Source organism: Dendrobium catenatum, unplaced genomic scaffold (assembly GCF_001605985.2).
Source record: "Dendrobium catenatum unplaced genomic scaffold, ASM160598v2 fragScaff_scaffold_133, whole genome shotgun sequence".
Taxonomy (NCBI): domain Eukaryota; kingdom Viridiplantae; phylum Streptophyta; class Magnoliopsida; order Asparagales; family Orchidaceae; genus Dendrobium; species Dendrobium catenatum.
The window spans coordinates 10,119,054-10,140,281 of NW_021318595.1; the positions used below are offsets into that span (position 1 = coordinate 10,119,054).

General features: G+C 37.4%; 2 protein-coding genes and 1 long non-coding RNA gene across 9 annotated transcripts in view; 2 read left to right on the forward strand and 1 right to left on the reverse strand.

The window, feature by feature from the left end:
- The first annotated feature begins 2,768 nt into the window (after positions 1 to 2,768).
- Positions 2,769 to 5,138, forward strand: LOC110110014 (subtilisin-like protease SBT1.7). The gene has a single exon (XM_020841294.2). The coding sequence runs from the start codon at positions 2,769 to 2,771 to the stop codon at positions 5,136 to 5,138; it is 2,370 nt and encodes a 789-aa protein (XP_020696953.2).
- Positions 5,139 to 11,539: 6,401 nt separating this feature from the next.
- The window catches only part of LOC110110028, a 68,269-nt gene continuing 58,580 nt past the window's right edge, over positions 11,540 to 21,228 (forward strand). For 4 of the 7 annotated variants that reach the window (XR_003702686.1, XR_003702680.1, XR_003702682.1 and 1 more), the window contains exon 1: positions 11,540 to 11,659. This is a non-coding gene — a long non-coding RNA (uncharacterized LOC110110028). The remainder of the gene's footprint in view (positions 11,660 to 21,228) is intronic. The other 3 variants (XR_003702687.1, XR_003702681.1, XR_003702691.1) reach the window with 1 other exon arrangement.
- LOC110110024 (ABC transporter B family member 11) overlaps positions 16,040 to 21,228 on the reverse strand; it is a 28,193-nt gene continuing 23,004 nt past the window's right edge. Inside the window, exon 12 of the mRNA XM_020841309.2 lies at positions 16,040 to 16,530. Within this exon, the coding sequence (XP_020696968.1) occupies positions 16,177 to 16,530 (354 nt within the window). The 3' untranslated portion in view covers positions 16,040 to 16,176. The remainder of the gene's footprint in view (positions 16,531 to 21,228) is intronic.

Here is a 21,228-nt window from a genome sequence, read left to right on the forward strand (position 1 = left end):
AAAACCCTCCTCATCTCCCATTCTTCTCCGCACATTTTCAAAAGTTTCTAAGCATTTTGCAGGCTTTGCAGCCTTTGTTCGGAAAAATTTGATCATGGAAGGTCGGTTTGCATAATTAAGTTTAGTAGGCCATAAATGTATTATTTTTTGTCCTTTTTTGCTATATAATTTTTGGAAAATAGTTTTTTTTATTTAATTTATGCCGTTAAATTTATTTACAAAATATTTAATTTGTCCTTAGAAATGTCCAATTTTTCTTTATTTTTTTCAATTTGTTATTTAATAATACCCCGAATATTTTTTTATCTCGAATGATAAATTAAAAATAAAAAAGCGATGCAAAATTTACGACAACGGAGCGTAATGGTAATATCATGAACAATCAATGCTAAAGATAACATCAGGACTAAAAAACGTTAATAATTAGATTATTTAACATTGAATAAAGTCAAAATGTATATATAGCTTTTCACAAATCAAAATTTTAGTTTTTCATTTTTTATGTTAATATTAATTTTATGGAATAATGATGTCATGATAAGAGTGGCAAATTAATGTGTTATAAAATTCATTTTTAAGGAAAATTTATCGGTGCGTGCTAGAAAATTTGAGTCGATAGAGATTGAATTTCACATCTTCGCAATGCACAAAAACCCAGCACGAACATAGAAAAATGATAGGATTAGAAGATGTTTTAAGTGGGAAACCCGAAAAGGAAAAAATCGTGGGGTCTGACCCAATTGCAGAATTCACTATATAATAAGTGATACAAAATTTCTTCTTTCTTCACCATTGAAGAAGAAGAAAATACAAAAATCAAGAACAATTGGATATGTACGATTTTGATAATATTCTAGAAGATTTCTTATGTCGATCGTCAGTGATACTGATGGTTGCTGGTGATAATAACTGGTGGTTGCGGCAACGACAATGGCTAGAAAATATATGAGAGAACTCTGATTCTTGTCCCCTTTTTTTCCTTTCTTTTCAGTGAAGAATGAGAGGTCTATTTATAATTTTTTGAGAGTAACATGACTAATAAATAGGGAGAAGATCAAAGACGCGCATGATGAGAGTATTTCAATGGATGACCGATATCAAATCTCTTGATCTTGACCATTTATCGAGCATTTGAATTTCTTAATGATGGCAAAATTCTACGATCTTATGCTCGATGAATTCATTTCGTCGAGCTGCTCGATTCGACTATAAGCATGTCATATTTAGATATCATCTAGTTATCCAATTAATGTTCTAAAGCTTTTAAATAGGTTTCATTCATTTGAATTGGACCCATTTAAGCTTGGATTGGATCAAATTTAGTATCGTTGGGTTCTTTTCTTCGAAACGTTTAGTTTGACTATGATGTAGTGGATCGGCGGAAGACGACACCTGCAAGAAGGATTTCAAAGAGTTCCCAATCCAGGGAAGAAGAAGAACAAGCTTTCTAAGCCTCAAAGAGAGTAATATGTCATTAATGCCTTCCCCCTTACAAAATCTCCTCTTTATAAAGCAAAAAGAGGATTCTAGAAACTAGTACTAATAACTAGATAAGATATTCCTAAGGAGAACTATTTGCTTAAAATGCTCCGCATCAGACTGTAACTTTGCTGAAATCGAAGTTCGAATGGTCTCATATTAAATTTTAGAAGTTTCTGATTCATATTTGCATCGCCCAATCAAGATAGTTTCTTGATGATATATCAATCGGCAAGGGCAATTGCTCCCTCAAAAAATTTGGATTTTCTAACAAATTGAAATATGATTTAAATTTACTTACTATAGAAAAATCTGATTTTTAGTAATTGAAACTAGATTTCAATTTATTAAATCTGATCTTCTAACAGCTTTCATTATTTGGGCTACATATAATTCCTAAAATAATTGTATCATAAAATTACTTAAAAGTGCATCCATAAGCTATTTATCATTAAAAATTTTCTCAATCAATCTAAGATATCTCATACAATGGAACCACAATTGTTTCTTTTTTGAATATAATAGAGACTGAAGCACGATCATTCCAATACTAATCAATGCTTATGCATTAATTAATTGCAATGCAATATTATTAGAAAATATAAAATAAAATGTAAAACTTGTAATTTTTTTAATAATTATAATGCAATATAAGATTTTGTTATATATTATTATTATTATTATTATTATGTCATTGCCCCCACCTGTTATAGGACACAATGGAAAAAAAACATTCATGTTGCCCACCTCACGTAGGGCTAAAGGCTTGATGTTGTTGTATGTATTTGCCCGACTGATTTCACTCCTATGACAATCGGTATATCATTGTAAAAATAAATATAAATTGATACAAAAAGGTATACAAATTTAATGGTATAAAAATTCGCATAAATAATTATGATAGTATTGTGAAAACATTTTTGAAGTTTTTCTCTGGCAAAAACAATTAGATAAATTACCTCTAAATAAGCACAGAAAATGATTATCTCTACACAAAATAAATATTTGCTATAACATACATTAGCTCTCTGCACAAAATTGAATTAAACTGTAATTAATCTAAGCCCTCCAAATTATCTCCGTGGATATTCAAGGTTAGCATGCAATATTTCGTATCATATATGCCCCATGCTACAGAAGTACAGAAAGCATTGTATTCCATGCAAACCAAAAAAAAAGGTGCGCTTTAATCAAGTAATTATGACATCGTATTATGGCCTTATCATGAAGTACTTCAACTATTTTTCTCTGATTGTTCAATTGATCCTTACTGCAGCTAGCCCTATAATATGCTGTGTGACTATGAGGCATCATCAAGCGCTGATCATAATTTCACCATGGCTGTCGCCATCCTCAACCTCTTCATCTTCCTCTTCCAGATTCTCGCGTTCTTATCTCATCCAGCTCCTTTAGCCCGTGCCCAACTCTTCTCCATAATCAATGAAGGTGGCGGCATCGACGCCAGCAAAACTCCCGTCTACATAGTCCACGTGGAGAAGCCCCGCAGCCGCGGCAGAGGCGCAAGCCGCTCACTCAGCTTCCAAAATCTTAAAAATTGGTACTTGTCCTTTCTCTCCAATGCCACTCTCGCCTCCGGAGAACCTCGGATGGTTTACACCTATCGCGAAGTAATCACGGGCTTCGCCGCTCGTCTCAGCTCCGATGAAGCCGAAGCCATGGAATCCCTCGATGGTTTCATTGCTGCCTATCCAGAAAAAGAATACTATGCTTCCACCACCTACACCCCCACCTTCCTCTCCCTCAAAGGAAACCCATCAAACACACTCTGGCAAGACTCTTCAATGGGCGCCGGCCAAATCATTGCCGTAATCGATACCGGAATCGATAATAACCACCCTTCTTTCAATGATAAGGGAATGCCCCCTCCTCCCTCCAAATGGAATGGCAAATGCTATTGGGGCAATAAACGTACCTGCAATAACAAGCTCATCGGAGCCGCTGCGTTCCACCACCGTGTCGTAAATCCCAACCCGTATGACAACGACGGCCACGGCACCCACGTCGCCAGCATCGCGACCGGAAATTTTGTTGAAAAAGCTAATGTAATTGGGCAGGCACAGGGGACGGCCTCCGGCATGGCCCCACGTGCTCATCTTGCAATTTACAAAGCCTTGTTCGTCGGTCCCAATGGTCATTCTGCGGGCACCGATGCGGATATTTTAGCCGCTATAGAACAAGCCATTCGTGACAACGTTGATATTCTTCAGATGTCGCTTGGGCTATCCAATGTTGAGCTGTTCAAGGACCCTGTTGCCATCGGTTCATTCGCGTCTATAAAAAACGGTATATTTCCCTGTGCTGCGATCGCCAATGAAGGTGCTTCGGCTAGCAAAGTAGCTAATGATGCGCCGTGGATACTAACAGTTGGGGCAAGCACTGTTGATAGAAGAATTACGGCATCGGTGTTGCTCGGCAATGGTTCGGAGCTAGCCGGTGAGTCGGCTAACCAACCCAGCAACTTTCCATCGACTCAGCAGCCTCTCTCCTTCCCATTCCATGAGCTTGGAACGGTTGGTTCCTTGGGCTGCCATTTGAGCGAGATAAAAAAATTAAATCTTCATGGAAAAATTGTCCTGTGCTTCCTCCCAATGGACATCGACGATGATGAGCGAGGCGACAACGTGAAGAAGTCAGGCGGCACGGCCATGATTTTGGTAAATGGATGGAGGTCAGGGGGGACAACCAGCGCCTTTGCTCATGTACTCCCTGCCGCACACCTCAACTTCACTAGCTCAAATCTCGTGGATAAGTACTACACCAAAACGAAAAAACCTACAGCAGCGATAAAGTTCCACGGGACCCAATTTGGAATGAACTCAGCCCCGGCGGTCGCAGTCTTCTCGTCTAGAGGCCCAAGCTTGACCAATGGCGGGATCATAAAACCAGATGTGATCGCGCCCGGAGTTAACATTCTTGCTGCGTGGCCGAAACCTGTTGGGCCGACAGGATCTCATTTTAACTTTCTAAGCGGGACGTCCATGGCTACCCCGCATGTCTCCGGGTTGGTTGCGCTCTTAAGAAATAAGTACCCAAGCTGGTCGCCAGCAGCAATCAAGTCGGCAATTATGACGACCGCATACATATTGGATCGCCAAGGGAATCCAATCACGGATGAATATGAAGGCGACGCGGCTACCGTGTTCGAGCGTGGCGCCGGCCACATTAACCCGGAAGCAGCTGCAAACCCTGGGATTATATACGAGCTACATGATTATGATTATGTTCATTACCTATGTGGCTATTATAAATCAAATTCCCGAGTAAAAATGATCATAAAGGCACCTGTGGATTGCGCAAAGGTGAAGGCGATAGCACCTGAGAAGCTTAACTATCCATCTTTTGGTGTGAGCATCGGAGGGAACACGCCGGAGGTTACAGTGAAGAGAAAAGTGACGAACGTTGGGGATGCAGGTTCAATTTATAAGGTTGTTGTGAAGGAGCCGGAGGGGGTAAGGGTTGAGGTAAGTCCGGCGATGTTGAAATTTAGCCAGTTGGGGGAAGAGATGAGCTATGAAGTGAAGTTTAGTTTCAAGGGGGGTTTGCCAAAGCCGGTGGCGGGGGAGGTGAAGGATGGGCAATTGAGTTGGGATTCTGGCAAGTATTACGTTAGTAGCCCCATAGCCGTTACATTCATTTGAGATGAAATTAAATAATTAATGCATGGTGCTGTAAGGAAATATATTAATGTTATTAACAGATCAATGTATTAATAACTTAAAAATTAAAAATCAATGATATTTGCTGGTTTATGAATGGGAAAATGGAAATATATGATTTTTTTCTTGATATTGAAAATCATTGATGATTTTTGGATTATAAGTGGGAAATATGCGTTTTTTGTTTTTTTATCATATATAATAATTATTTTATTAAATTTTTTAGTCGTTTATAGAGGAGTTGTAGAGCTAGAATTTTTTTTCTTCTGGGGACATAAATTATTGATTTTAAAAATATGCTTAATTTTTTTCATATGTGCTTTATATCTTCATTGGTGGTTCTAATTTTTTTTAATTCAAAAACCTTTCATAAAAGGATAAATTATATGATTAAAAAATTACAATGGATAAAATTTGCTCTTCTTATTCTACTTATATATTATATAACATTTTTCCTTCTAAATTTTTATATTTTTAAATCATTATATAATTATTTTTGTTGATTTGGAATTCTTTCCAAATTCAAATCGGCATTAATTTGGAAGGCTTTGATGACTCAATTATGTAATTGATTAGGGAGTGGTTATTTTTTTAATTAAGTTCATTTGATTTAGATTTAATTGGAGATTTAATTGATGCATTAAAAATTCTAAAAAAATAGTGGATGATTGAAAAAAAAAAATTTGTTGGATTAATGTAAAGTAAATGCAAGTGAATGTTTTTTTTTGTTTGGTTTGAAGTAATGTGAAGTATTCCTTCCAAGCAACGCCGGAGACAACCTGTAAGAGAACTGGGAAAGGCAAAACCAATGTAACAATAGTAAAATGTTTGTATTGTTTTCTATATATTTTCATGTTCCTTTTAGCATCATATATATGTATGCTCTGAGACTATACTATAAGTGTGTAGGCAGTTAGGAAAGAAAACATGAGAATGTTCATAACAGAAAGGGAAATAAGGACGGCAGCTAAGGTAGTGGAGGTAAAAGCATGATAACGTGTCTCGCAGACTAGGATAGTCCTCATCAGGTCTCCCCGTCTTCAGAAGAACTCGCCTCCGACGAGGTTAAAGCAGTGGTGGCATCGTCGGGTGGATGATACTTGTGAATATCAGACAAATTGAAAGTAGATGAGGTCTGAATGCTGTCCGGCAGATCGATGACATAGGCATTGTCGTTGATCTTGCGCAGAATAGGAAACGGTCCGATCTTTCGGGGGCTGAGTTTGCTATATGTGCATGTCGGAAAATGCTCTCGGCGAATGCGAAGCATCACCAAATCACCAGGATTAAACATTTTGTGCCGCCTGTGAGCGTCTGCTAATTGTTTGTACTTCAAATTGGACTCATTCAACTTGGAATGGACCTCCTGGATAATATTCTGAAATCCCTCTGCAGTTTTAGCGGCAGCAGTGCTTCTGCATTTAGGAATGATGGCAAGTTCGATCAAGTGATTTGGCATTTTAGTATATACTATTTTGAATGGATAGTGGCCAGTAGATCTGTTTGGAATTGAATTAAATGCAAACTCAGCTTGGCTCAGCATGTTCTCTCACTTTTTAGTGTGGTCTTGTACTAGACAACGTAACATGTTGCCTAACGTGCGATTGATGACTTTGGTCTGGCCGTCTGTTTGAGGATGGTAGATAGAGCTTAATTTGAGTTCGGTATGTAATAGTTTTCTGAGTTCTCGCCAAAAGTGGCTAATAAATTTGACGTCGCGATCAGAGATGATACTACGAGGCAATCCATGCAAGCGGACAATTTTTTTTTAAAGAAAAGTCGAGCGATGTGAACAGCGTCCAAAGTCTTCTTGCATGGCACGAAGTGAGCCATCTTCGAAAAACAGTCGACGACGACTATAATGGAATCAACGCCATTCTTAGTTCGTGGGAGGCCGAGAATAAAATCGACTCTAATGTCTTCCCAGATGTCGGGAGTGGGAAGCGGCATATACAATCCTGTATTTTGAGCGGTTCCCTTGTAGGCTTGGTAGACGGAACATCTCTCTATATATCGAGCCACATCGAGAGCTAGCCGCAGCCAATAGAAATGAACCTGGAGCTGTGCTAGAGTTTTATCCCGCCCGACATGAGCAGACAGGCCACCGAAGTGAGTCTCTTTGATAAGGTGGTGTCGCCACGATGAGTTGGGAATGCACAGACAATTTGCTTTAAACAAGAAGCCATGGCGTATGCTGAAATCAGCACAGGGAGTGTCATTTGTACATTGTTTCCAGTAGGTTGCAAAGTCAGGATCAGTGGTATATAGGTGTTTCATTTCCTGCAACCCAGTAACCTCCATTTGAAATTTAACAAGCATGACAGCCCTTCTACTTAGAGCATCAACTACTCTATTGAGTCGTCCCCCTCTTTGTGTTGAAGAACGAATGTGAATTTTTGAAGGAAAACGATCCAGCGGGCATGTATACGATTGATATTCTTCTAATTATTAAGATATTGAAGGGTCTGATTGTCGCTAAACAGCATGAAGTCCTGATGGAGCAAATAATGCTCCCATTGTTTTAAAGCCCGCACGATTGCATATAACTCATGCTCATACGCGGACCATTTCTATCTTGTGGGACTCAATTTTTCACTAAAGAATTAGATATGTTTAGTCTATTGTGAGAGGACAACACTTATCCCGATAGTCGAAGCATTGGTGTCAACATGGAATGGTTTTTCAAAATTCGGTAGAGCTCGGATAGGTGCAGAGCACAAAGCTAGCTTGATAGCGTCAAAGCTTTCCTGCTGGGTTGACGTCCAAGTGAAAGTACTGAATTTTAGGCAACCAATGAGTGGAGCAACGATTACACTGAATTCACGGATGAAATGTCTGTAAAAATTGGCTAATCCATGAAAGCTCCTGATATCAAATAATGATTATGGTGTGGGCCAGTCGCGGACGACAGCAACTTTCCTGTGATCAACTTCAACACCGTTGGCTAAGAGGATAAAACCCAAAAAATGCATACTATAAGAAGCGAAGTGGCACTTGGGAGGATTTAGATAGAGCCTATGGTGGCGGAGTGTCTAAAGGATTTAAGTAAGATGCCTTATATGATCTGTAAGGTTAACACTAAAGACGAGGATATCGTCGAGGTAAGCAACATAAATTTTTTCAAGGAAAGGCTTCAAAACTTCATGCATTAATCACATAAAAGTAGATGGTGCATTGCAAAGCCCAAAAGGCATTACCTTCCACTCATACAGACCGTCGCAAGTCTTGAAGGCTGTCTTCCACTTGTCTCCGGGTCTAACGTGAATCTGGTGATATCCGCTTCGAAAATCTAGCTTGGAGAATATGGTGGCTCCAGATAGGCGATCTAACAAATAAGAAATTCTCAGAACAGTAAAACGGTACTTTACTGTAATCTTGTTGATGACTCTACTGTCAATAAACAGTCGCCATTGCCCATTCTTTTTCGGAACAATCAGGGCAGGTATGCGCAGGGGCTCAAGCTGTGTTGTATCAACTATTTAGCCAGTAATTCTTCCATAATTCCCTGCACGACAGAGTACTCTTTCGGACTCATTTTGTAGTGTGGGAGGTTAGGGAGTGTGGCACCTGGAACAAATTCAATTTGGTGCTGTATTGTACATAAGGGAGGCAGTTCATACGATAACTCGGGAGGCAAAAAGTCTTGGAATTCCTTCAGAAGGTTTTGAATTTCCACAGAACAATTTGTATACTCCTTTTCTGGGTGGTTGTCGGAAACGACCAAGGCCAAGCTTAACTTCACGTCTTGTCTGGATTGTAACAATAGTTTGCCAAAAGCCACATAAGCTGCATTTGGATTTTTGTCAGGTCCGGTGGACATGGGGTTGTGTGGACACAACCGGAGTTTCTTTCCCTTCCAGTCAATCACGTAGACATTCTGTTTACAGTTGTAAACGACATCCATATTGTATTGCCACGGTCTACCAAGAATGAGGTGACAAATATCCATGTCAATAACATCACAAAGTACCTCACATGCATAGTGTTTGCCAATGGAGAAGGACACACAAAACATATCGGTAACGGTGACCTCCATGCCCTTTTTTGATCCAGCTTACCTTATAAGGATGTGGATTATTAGTTGTCTTTAATTGCAAAGCTTGGACAACTGACCGTGAGACAACATTTTCAGTACACCTACTATCAATCAGGAGGTCACACACCTTTCCTTGAATGGTGCAGCAGGTTTTAAACAGGGCATTTCTTTGTGAATGAGCTGGAGCCTGGGGAGCTAATAACAGCTTCTGTATAACACAGAGGAGGGGGTCACCTTCGTCTCCATGCATGTCTTCAAAGCACGTCTCCAACTCCTATTTAGCAGATGTGATGTCTCCCTCGGTGTTGTGTATTTCCCCTTCTATCAATTGAATTCGCTGCCAATTTGGACATTCATTGGACTTATGTCCCGGCTAAAGACACCTGAAACATTTGAGGGTGCCCAATCTGCTGTAAGGATTTTTCTTAGCTGGAGCATTTGTCTTGAGCTGCCCTTTCGGATCCACAGGGATAGTTGTATTTTGAGTTGGAGAATTATTATTAGTGGGGCGGGGCAGCTGTGGTGATATATAAGGTTGAGAAATCTATTTTGCATTATCAGTAAAGGAGTTAGAAAGGTTCTTATGAATTGAATGGCTGCGAAGCGCTTGGGTTTCAGCTTTAAAAGTGAAATTTACCGCTTGGGACAAGGTCCAAATGGAATTGAGCTCAAGCTTGTCTTGTAGGACATCTTTCAAGCCACCAATATAGCGCGCCACTAGTTGAGTTTCAGATTCTTGAAGATTATTCCTCGTGCTTAATCGATATAACTGCTTGGTGTACTCACTCATCGATCGTTGTCCTTGAGTACATTGTTGGTACTGAAGATACAACATATACTCATAGTCTGTTGGTAGGAAGTGACCTCGAAGTAGTTGTTTCATCCTGGGCCAGCTTCGGACCGGTCCTCGTCCCTCTCGACGGCGAGTTTGCAACAGTTGGAGCCACCAGGCACTGGCTCCACCCTTGAGCCAGTAAGCTACATATTTAACTTGCTTATCGGGATTGATCTCCATATCGAAAAAGGATTCAACTACTCTCTCCCAATCAAGATAGTCTTAAATGTGTAATCGTCCCTCGAAGAAAGGAATGTCCAGTTTGACATGGAATTTGCTCGGACTGCCATGATTATGGCCATGATGTTGAGGTCGATCATAGTATCGAAGATGTCCTTCATTCCCGAAGCCAAAGGGATCTCTGTTAGGTGGAAAATCAACTTCACCTTCAGAATCTGTAATCTCTGCAAAGGCGGGTCGAGGCGGTCTACGGTGATAGATTCTGCCGTGAGGAACTCGTGGCGCTGGTATGGCCACAGGTGGTGGAGGAACCTGACCAGGGACGGTGCTGACTAAAGCCCTGAGATCCAACATCTCATTGCGCAGAACAATGGAGATGCGGAGGAAGTCAGCCCCTCAGTTCGCTCAACTGCCGAGTGATGCTAACTTGCGCTGCCCACAAGGAGTCTAAACTCTGATCGTCATCAGGAGCTCTACGGGAAGTCTCTACAGCCATCGTCCAACGTTGGCTCTGATACAAACCTGAAGTATTCCTTCCAAGCAATGCCGGAGACAACCTGCAAGAGAACTGGGAAAGGCAAAACCAATGTAACAGTAGTAAAATGTTTGTATTGTTTTCTATATATTTTCATGTTCCTTTTAGCATCATATATATGTCTGCTCCGAGACTATACTATAACTGTGTAGGCGATTAGGAAAGAAAACATGAGAACGTTCATAACAAAAAGGGAAATAAGGATGTCAGCTAAGGTAGTGAAGGTAAAAGCATGATAACGTGTCTCACAAACTAGGATAGTCCTCATCATAATGAATGTAGTATAAAATTAAAAAATGTTGGTTCCTGGTCGGAGGTGGTGGTGGACGGTGGCCAATAGAAACATTGGTTTTAGTGGTGGTGGATGGTGGTTAATGGTGGTGGTGGCTGATGGCGGTCGAGGTGGTGGCCAGCAGTGGTGGTTAGCAGAGGTGGCGGTGACCGATGGTGGTGGTGCCTGACGGTGGTTGTGGCTAATGGTGGTAGTGGCTGGTAGAGGTTGCAATGGTGGTTGAGGGTGGGCATCGTCCGATGGTGGGTGGCGGTCAAGCGTGATTGCTTGGCGTGTAAACAGTTCTTGTTCAAAATTGGGCAAGTTTGATTTACTTCAAAAATGAGTTAAAATGATTTTCACTACATTTAGTTTACTTTGCTCAATTTTATATTTCAATTAAACACCAACATTTTTAGAACTACTACCTTTTAAATACTTTATAGAAAAATAGCCCTCTAAAAGAAAAAAAAATTTCAAAATAACATAAATTGACCTTTGGGCTGATAAATATACTTTGTGTTAATGTGTGTGCGCCAGTGCTTGAGCAGAAGAGGCGAGGTGAGGCGACAACTTCTGCTTCTCTTCTCCTCAATCAATGCAGTGGGAAGAGTCTCGCAGATCGACCTCTTCAGTTCGAGGCCAGGTAGAGTTTCAAACTTCCAGTTTCTCTCCACTTTTAGCTGCTACTTTCCTCATTCTTGTCGATTTTTACTTGGCGCGTGCTTTCTATGCTGCTTCTTCAACACATCGTCTTGATATGAAATTCTTGACGACGTTTTGGCTTAAGTCACAGTTTCCGTCGACTGTAGATAATGGTTTTCTTTTGTTCTGCTTGCTTCGTGTTGATCCATTTCTAGGGATGGGAATGTAGAGAGAATTTTGGCAGGGAAATAGCGGTAGGTTTTTGCTTTGTGTGGATGATCTCTTAAACCCCGTATTCCAATGGCAGAAACTTTGCAAAGAATAGGCACGATGCCATATGATGAGATGAGAGCAACTTACGCCGTAAGCTTAACCTCAGATCACTTTGTGGCAGTTGTTTTTCATACAACAGTAATCTTACTTGACTACACCCTTTTTTGTGTTGTTGTTGTTGTTGTTGTTTTTATTTTTTATTTTTTTTTTATTTTTTATTTTTATTTTCTCTGGTGAGAAACAACTTACATAACTTGTTGTTTCCCAACCTTTTTTTAAATGAAAAAAAAAAGTTTATCAGATTCACAATAATTTTCAAAAAATTACTTTCTCCACATTTGGATCCTTCATCATCAGTTAATTATCAACTGATCACCATTATCTATTTACATTTCTAACGTTGGGTAACACGTCAAACAATCTAGTTTATTTAATTGGTTTAAAAATTCTGTCGGACTTTGCGGTAAGCCGGTAACACATAAGAAACATGTGAATCACATAATTCAAAAACATCATTGTGAGCGCAACAAGCATTTTGGTCGTTGGAATATGACCTCAGTGAACCTCCATCTCTTCTATAACTGTGTATATTGGATGGAGTGTTAGTTATATGTAGAATTTGATTGTGTTGATCAACTGGATTGTACTATTGTCTCATACCTCAATTTCATCTATCGAGCTCATTGGAGGGTTGCAAGGGGTTCTCACCGATTTTTTTCCCCGTACAACAATGTGGCGTTTTGTACCTGAGCACTGCGGCATTGTATAATTTTCTTGGAAAATTGACAGAGGGTGGAGCGCTTCAGCGCTCCAGGCCTCGGTGCTGTCAAGGAGGCTAAAATCAGAGCGTTGAGTGCGATGCTCCAACTTGGCGTCACTATCACACCCCGGGTTTGGAAGGCAGTGCCAACAATACGGGTCACGATGAGTGGATAGAAAGAAGTAAAATAAAAAGTCAATTTATTAATATAATTTCAAATAACCAATGTATCCAAATAACAATAGTTTTGATACAAACTAACATGAATATAAATAGAATAAAAGTAGAAAAGAAACTACTCAACCATCAAAATAAAAAATATAATAAATTACTACAAAATAGTAAATACAAAAAAAACAATCTACTATTGGTAACCGTGCTCTTGAGGTGGGAGTCCACAAAATATGCCTGAAGGATTTATTGCAAAAAGAGATAACATGTAAGTTTGATAAATCATATTCAGCAAGTAACTCCTATCTATAAAAGCATAAATGACAAAGAAATGGGGCATGTTGTATGAACAATCAAAATGTAAAAGTAACAATTTGAAGTCACCAAAACAAAGTAGTATTGACACATGCCGTGTTTCCTACAACATAATTCTAATATACTAATACCCTTAATGATTCACCGAACTACTATTAATACAAATTATTTTAATGTTTATAAGTGCAACCACACCAGGTATTATAATGCCTCAAAATGACATATCAATCATTTATTGTTTCCAATTCATGTTCACTTATATTTGTTTTATATTTATACATATAAATCTATTGTTGGGTTATCATATATCCATCATTGGGAAGGTAAACACCAACCTAAGAAAATTCAGTGATTTCCTGTAGAGTCGTTACTCTAGGGCCCGTTGACCCCGGCTAGCCAAAAACCAATAGGGTTCTACTGACATACATACAATCATACAATGCAAGCACTATTACAAATAATCAACATGTGTTATATAACTCAACATGACAATCATAATTTATATAACCAACATGATATATAAGTATCATATACTGCAAAACAAAACTGATATGATTTGCCAATCTAATATTTATTGCATCCAAACAAGAACATGCTTGAAAATTCAAATTGATATACATGAGGTTATACAACAATAAATCAAGAATATTTTATTTATGAAACTTGCTTATTCATTATGAGCAATAACGAATATTTATTATATGCGTGATCATGCTGAAGAATTTAGTATAGAATTGACTGTCTATATAATTATAAAAAAAACTAATACAATTGACATGGATTATGCCCCTAACAAAGAAGGGTACATTTACACCAAAATAAATAACAGTTATTTACCTCTAGGTGAGTGACACAAAGTTTCAAGCCTACAAGATAATCAACTGACAGCGATACGAGGCTAACGACTTGAAGGTCCTATAAGAAATAAAATTGTAATATAATGATAATAAAACTAAAGCTTAAAAAAATATAAGGTTAATTATTTTCAACTTAATGACCTCCACGCAAAGTTATTATTCAAGCCTAATTGATTTGGATTAAAAATCCCAAATAAATCAAATATAATAACACTAAGGAAAAATATAAAGCATATAAATTTCAACTAGTTTATCTAATTAAAATCTTACTCAATTCAATCTATCAAAATATAGAAGTTAATAATCATCATCACCAAATTCATCAGTTAATGGGAAAAATGATGAGGAGAAAATTTATAATAGAAGAAGAGGAGAAATATACTTCTTACAAATGAAGATTGCTAGTTAATGTCGGCGATTGAAGGAGATGGAAGGCTGAAAACTTCCTTTGACAGCGGTTATGAGAGGAAGAACCTAATGGCTGCAAGAGAGAGACGATAAGGAGGTTTGGTGGCTATTGTTTGAGAGAAAGGAACAAAGAGGAAGAACAAGGGAGAGGTTCAACGGCTATTACAGAAGAGGGGGAGCAAATTTGATGCCCTAAGTTTCCTTTGTTCATCTTAAATGCCAAGGTGGCCAAGGTAGAAGGATCAATCCGACAGGAATTTAATCACGTGATATACGTGATTTGTGCATGATGGAGGTGCAGTTCAACTTGCTCAATTCGGCACACGTTGTTGGGAGAAACGTGGGCTAGAGGCACAAGAATTGGAGACTGCTACGAGCGGTCTATTGTGACCAGTGTGAAGGTAGAAGCGGCTCTGCAAGAAAGTCTTGGACCGAACCAGTCTAGGCTTGATTTATCACAGCCGCAGGGCTGCAAGGTGTTCTGGACAATTTTCTTTATTGTTTTCATTAAGGATTGCTCCCTTGATAGTTTCCTTTTGAATATCTTTGTTTGTTCTTGGGTGAGAACTGTGTCAGAGAAAAAAGAGATAAGCAGAGAGTGAGAGAGAAGAGAGATCTTTACTAATTCTCTCATATTTTTATAGTATATTTCTTGATGTGGTGTGAATCCGTGGTTTTTCCCGGTTTCAGGATTTTTTTTTTACGTTAAATCCTGGTGTTTTTTTTTTTTTTCCGCTGAATTTTATCTTTCTTAGTTGTGTTTGTTACGTGTTTTACTTCTCCCAACATGGAGTCGAACTTGCTAAGGAATTCATAATTAGTTGATTGGGTCGAACTTTGTGAGAGGTGGATCTTGATAGAGCTCGATGCACCATTCTAGTGTCTATTATTAAAATAATATGCGACTTTTATTTATACTACCATTAAAAAGAGTGATATTTGAACAATTATAAATGAGAATCACGTCCTTTCATTTTAGATTATAATATATATATATATATATATATATATATTATATTTCTTATTTTACGATAAAAATAAATTAAATTATCTATCCTTTAGCTAATCTTTTATTGTAACACATAAATAATATTTCATTTCATCTTTCTTAGCTGTATTTCAACCACTTTGTTAAAAAGAAAATTTTATTCTTATATAATTATTAAGCAGTCAAATGGTTATATATTTTGCGCAACTTTTTTATCCATTTCACAACAACGCATAAATTTTTTAGATCTTTCAGACAAAATCTATATAGCATATATGTCCATGTAATATGCTAAATGTAGCAAAAAAAAAAAAAAAAAGTAATTTACAATTTTAATTACATGTTTTGGCATTCCCATTTGATAAATTTTCTAGATATTCATAGATTCCTAGAAGCCTTAACGTTATTTATTTTCATGTATTTTAGTACCAAGTGTTTTTTCCACGTCACATGACTACTTAACAAGGCATAATGTTGAAAGAATATGAATGATTTGATAAATTTATCAACTTAATAATTACAAAATAAGAAAATTAATGCTACTTTTGCCCTTTATATTCAAGTATTCTTAACTTGAGTATTTTATCTGTTGAACTATTTCTCATAAATGATTAATGGTCATGATATGGACTACTTTTCTTCCTTACAATAGTGTGTTTTCATATTTGTCCAACTAATAATGAAACAGCATAGAAATGTGCAATTTATTGAAATTGGCATATTAAGAACTCATTAAGAAGGGGCAACTATGAAGAGGTAGTGGAGTGAATTGCGACCAAGGATGCATAAACTCCATCCTTAATATTGAGAAGGGCATCGTGTTTGCCTTGTTCTACAATCATCCCATCTTTAATCACTGCAATAAGATCTGCACTTTTGATTGTAGTGAGTCGATGAGCAACAACAACTGTGGTTCGATTAACCATTATTTGCTCTAATGCTGTTTGAACGATTCGTTCAGATTCTGAATCCAACGCACTTGTTGCCTCATCCAGGAGCAAAACCTTGGGCTGTTTCACTATGGCTCTTGCGATTGCCAACCTTTGTTTTTGTCCGCCTGATATTTGGATGCCTCGCTCACCCACTATTGTTTCATATCCCTTCAATGATTTTATCAATATTAGAAATTGAGAATCATAATGATGGAAACCGGGAGCATTTGATCGAACAGCACAACATTAGCTTTATCATGGCTGAACTGTATCATATGCAACTTAAAACTAAGAATTTAGCCCATATTAATACTTCATAAAAGCATTGAAAAGTTAAACTTTGTTAAACCTGAACCGGTAATAATTTTGAAAAGGTAGCCTAGTTGATCTGGTTCATTTGGCCTAGTGGCCATGGTCTCCTAAGATGCTTATGCTTATCCTAAAGAATGTCATCGAGGATGGAAAGTGTTCAAAGACAGTAGCTGCAATGTTTATATGAAAAAGGACACATGCAGCATAGAGCTGGGGGTTCATTGTTGATATGTTGTTTTCAGATTTATTATTTTTTAATTTAAACTGCACACTTGCTTTTAAAAAATATGATTTATAGTATCAATGATTTTTCAAAGAAACTTAGTCTCATTAGTTGTGCATAGTCCAAGGCTGTTATTTGTTGTAGATATAAAATTTGAGCATTTTTGTTTTGTACAGTAATAAAGAGCCAACAATAACAGCAAGTTTTTATCCCACTATGCGGGGTCGTTTACATGAATACTTTTTCTTCATTGTGTCATGTTAAGAGTCAAATTCTCATTTAAATCTATTAAAACAAGTGTCTAAGAAGATTTGTTATAAAAATTGTTTTAGATGTAAAAATTATGATAGTTGAGAAAGCTATAAAGAGGCTCGTAAGGAATCTAAGAAAGCTATTTGTAATGCAAAGAGCTTAACTTTCAATGATTTATATTATAGATTAGATACTAAGGAGGAAGAAAGATATATGCATAAATTAGCCAAACAAAGAGATAGGAGTAGTAAGGATTTATTTCAAGTGAAATGTATTAATGATAAAGATCAAAAAGTACTTTTCTTAGAAGATGATATTCAACAAAGGTTGGTGAGATATTTTGCTAAACTTTTTAATAAAGAATGTGAAAATACGATTGACTTTAGTGACTTTATCACCCTAAATGACAATAAAGATTTTTGTTTTTATCGGTGTATAAGTAAAATCGAAGTTAGAGAGTCTTTGAAGAAAATGAAGTGTGAAAAGCTGGTAGACCTAATGATATTCTAATAGAGATGTAGAAATGCTTTGGAGATGAAGGAATTTTTTGGCTTACTAAACTTTTTAATACTGTTTTAAAGACTAAAAAGATGCCAGATAAGTTGAGAATGAGTGTTAAAATTTCTATTTTTAAGAATAAAGGTGATGCATAGGAGTGTACGAATTATAGAGGAATTAAGTTAATGTGTCATACTTTAAAACTATGAGAGTAGGTTATGGAGCATAGGTTGCGGCGTAATATTAATGTTTCTCAAAATCAATTTGGATTCATGCCTAGCCCAGTATTACGGTTAAAGAAAAAAAATGGCAGCTGGAGGTTGTTCCGGTATTACTGGTTAAGAAAAAAGATGGCATCTGGAGGTTTTGTGTGGACTACAGAGCGTAAATAAAGATATTATGTCAGACAAGTTACCTATACTAATGATTGATGAGTTGTTGGATGAGCTAAGTGGGGCAGGTAATCTTCACTAAGATAAATCTAAAGCAGGAATCATCATATCAGAATGAAGAAGGAAGATGTGCCAAAGGATTTGCTTTTAAGAACTCATGAGAGGCATTATGAGTTCCTAGTGATGCCTTTTGGCCTTACTAATGAGTCAGCCACATTTCAGTCATTCATGAACAAGGTCTTATACCTTATATCAGGCGATTTGTCTTAGTGTCTTTAACAATATCCTAGTTTACACAGGTCAGAGGAGAAGCACTAGGAGCACTAGAGGCGGGTGTTATAGGTGTTACAGGAGCATCACTGAGGGTCAACCTAAAGAAAATGTTGTTTTGCCAGGCCTAGTGTGGAGTATTTGGGCCATATTGTGTCCAGGAGGGGTAGCAGTAGACTGGTCAAAATTGAGGCAATGTTTGAGATGGCCAGTACATAAGAATCTGAAGGAGCTGAGAGGATTCTTAGGATTGAAAAGATACTACAGGAGGTTCGTGAAAGATACATCACCATAGCCTGGCCACTAACAGAATAGTTGAAGGAGGGTTTCCTATGGGGGGAGGCAGCCATAAGTAGCTTCGAGAGCTTGAAGAAGGATATGATGATTTGTACCAGTATTAGCACTACCGGACTTCACTTAGATGTTCATAGTAGAGAATATGCCGTAGGATGTGGATTGGGGGCAATGCTCATGCAAATCATCACTCGTTGCCTATTTCAGTCAGGATGTTGACAGCTAGGGCTAAGCTGAATATTAGTTTACTGAGGCGGAAGTTGATGGCCATATGTATTAGCCATCCAGAAGTGGCGGCCCAACCTATTAGGTAAGGCATTTCATTGTCTAACGAACCAGCCGGAGCTTGAAGTACTTATTGGAGCAACGGATGGTGACAGAGGAGCATCAGAGGTGACTTTTCAAGTCGCTGGGAATGTGTTTGAAATCCAATTCAATCACTCATGAACAAAGGTCTTGGGAATTCATTATTAACATTGATGTCTGGTTACAAGTTACAACATCAGATCATCTTTTTCATGTTAGGTTTGCTCAACTATTCCCTTGCAAGTTGTATTTGTATGATGCTTCTTGACAGCTAAACTCTTAATGACTTTAATGGTCACATTAATACTACTGTTACACATGAGTTAAAAGAAATTGTTTGTAGCATATTCTCGGGTTTGCCTCCAAAAGGAGCTTATGAAATTAAAACAAATATTCTTGCTAATGGTTTTCATTTGCATTTGATCTAAAGAATAGAAGATATTAGTTTATGATTATTATACCAATAACAAGCAAGTTATGGTATCAACATTAATTTCTATTTTGATATTCATTCCAGGCTTTTTTACGCCATAGCTGTGGCAACTCTTGAAATTGCTCAGTCAAGCTCTAATAGGCCTGATTCCAACAAAGCTAAACTTGTCATGGTTCTATTTTTGCAATTCTTGATCGTTCAATCTCGAATAGATCCAAGTGATGAATCTGGCATTGATTTTAAATATGATCGAGGGAAATATCGAGTTCCGCCATGTTAGTTTCAAGTATCCTCAAGGCCAAATGTTCAAATTTTTCGAGATATATGCTTGCCATTCAATCTGGAAAGGTAATATCGATACACCAGTTAAAACATTTTCAATTATGATGACAAAGGATAATAACCCTAACCACCATTTTACTTTTTAGACTATTGCAGTTTGTAGGGGGAGAGTGGAAGTGGAAATCGACAGCAATAGCACTACTACAAAGGTTTTATGATCCTGATTCAGGACATATTCTCTTGGATGGAATAGAGCTGCAAAAGTTCCAATTAAGTTGGTTGAGGAAAACAGATGGGATTGGTGAGTCAGAACCTATGTTGTTATATAACACCATTCCGCTTCAACATTGCGTATGGGAAGAAGATAGGCCAGCGAGGCTGAGATTATAGTTGCTGCTGAGTTGGCAAATGCCCACAACTTCATATCAATGTTTAAATCAGGTTTGACAACTGTACATTATTATTATAAAGTAATTCTATAAAGCTCCATGTTGATCATTTTAATGAATACATTTTTTCCCTCGTGTCTTCATAAAACATATGTTAAAGAAACGATTTTACAAAACAAACTCACTAACTTTTCTCTCGCAATCTATTTATATATGATAAACATGAGCATACAAAAATGACATAAATTTAAAAGGTCACGAGAAGAATCAGCGTGAACATTGTCCTTAGGGAAAAAAAAATAACACCTTGACCAACATCCTATCCCTAAAAGTTGGATACATCAATCACTAACAATGACAACAAAAGGTCAAATTTGAAAAAGGAGACCGAAAGTAAAAAACTAAAGAAGGATCAGTTCCCACAACAACAAATTTGTCAGAAAAAACAAATAATAAATTGACTAGTTCCCCTTGTTGTTAGTCAAACTAGCATATGAGGCTCTAAATATAAATTTTTGTTATTAGATGGTCACCATATTTTTATAAAACAATTATAGATTATGTGGCTCTTTATTTTAGATTTGTCTTATGTTAAGAAAGGTAGAGGTGCGAACCTAAAAAGACTTCAACAACAACAACAACATCAAACCTTTGTCCCATTATGTGGGGGTCGACTACATGAATCCTTTTTCGTCATTGTGTCTGGTTAAAAGTTAAATTCTCATTTAAATCTATAAAGAAATATAATTTATAATATTTTCTAACCAAGTCTTTTTAGGTCTACCTCTACCTTTCCTTACATAAGTCGAATCTAATACCTCAACTTTTCTTATCGAGTCATCAAAAGGCGCTGCGTTTAATGTGACCAAACCATCTAAGGCGACTCTCTCTTTAATCTTATCTTCCACTAGTGCTACTCCAACCTTTTCACGTGATATGCTCATTTCATATCCTATCTCTAGGGCAAGCCACTCATCCACCTAAAGCATCCTTATCTCTGCAAACATCTAACTTAATATTATGCTTCTCTTCTGCATACATATCTTTAGTGATTTGATATTAAGCGTGAACTCTCCATAGCACTTCTCTTGAACTTTAAATATGCTTTCTCTAAATCAATAAATATCATATGTAAATCCTCCTTATTCTCTCTATGTATTTCTCCCATCATACCTCTCAATAAATGTATGACTTCCATAGTAGGCCTTACCCGGA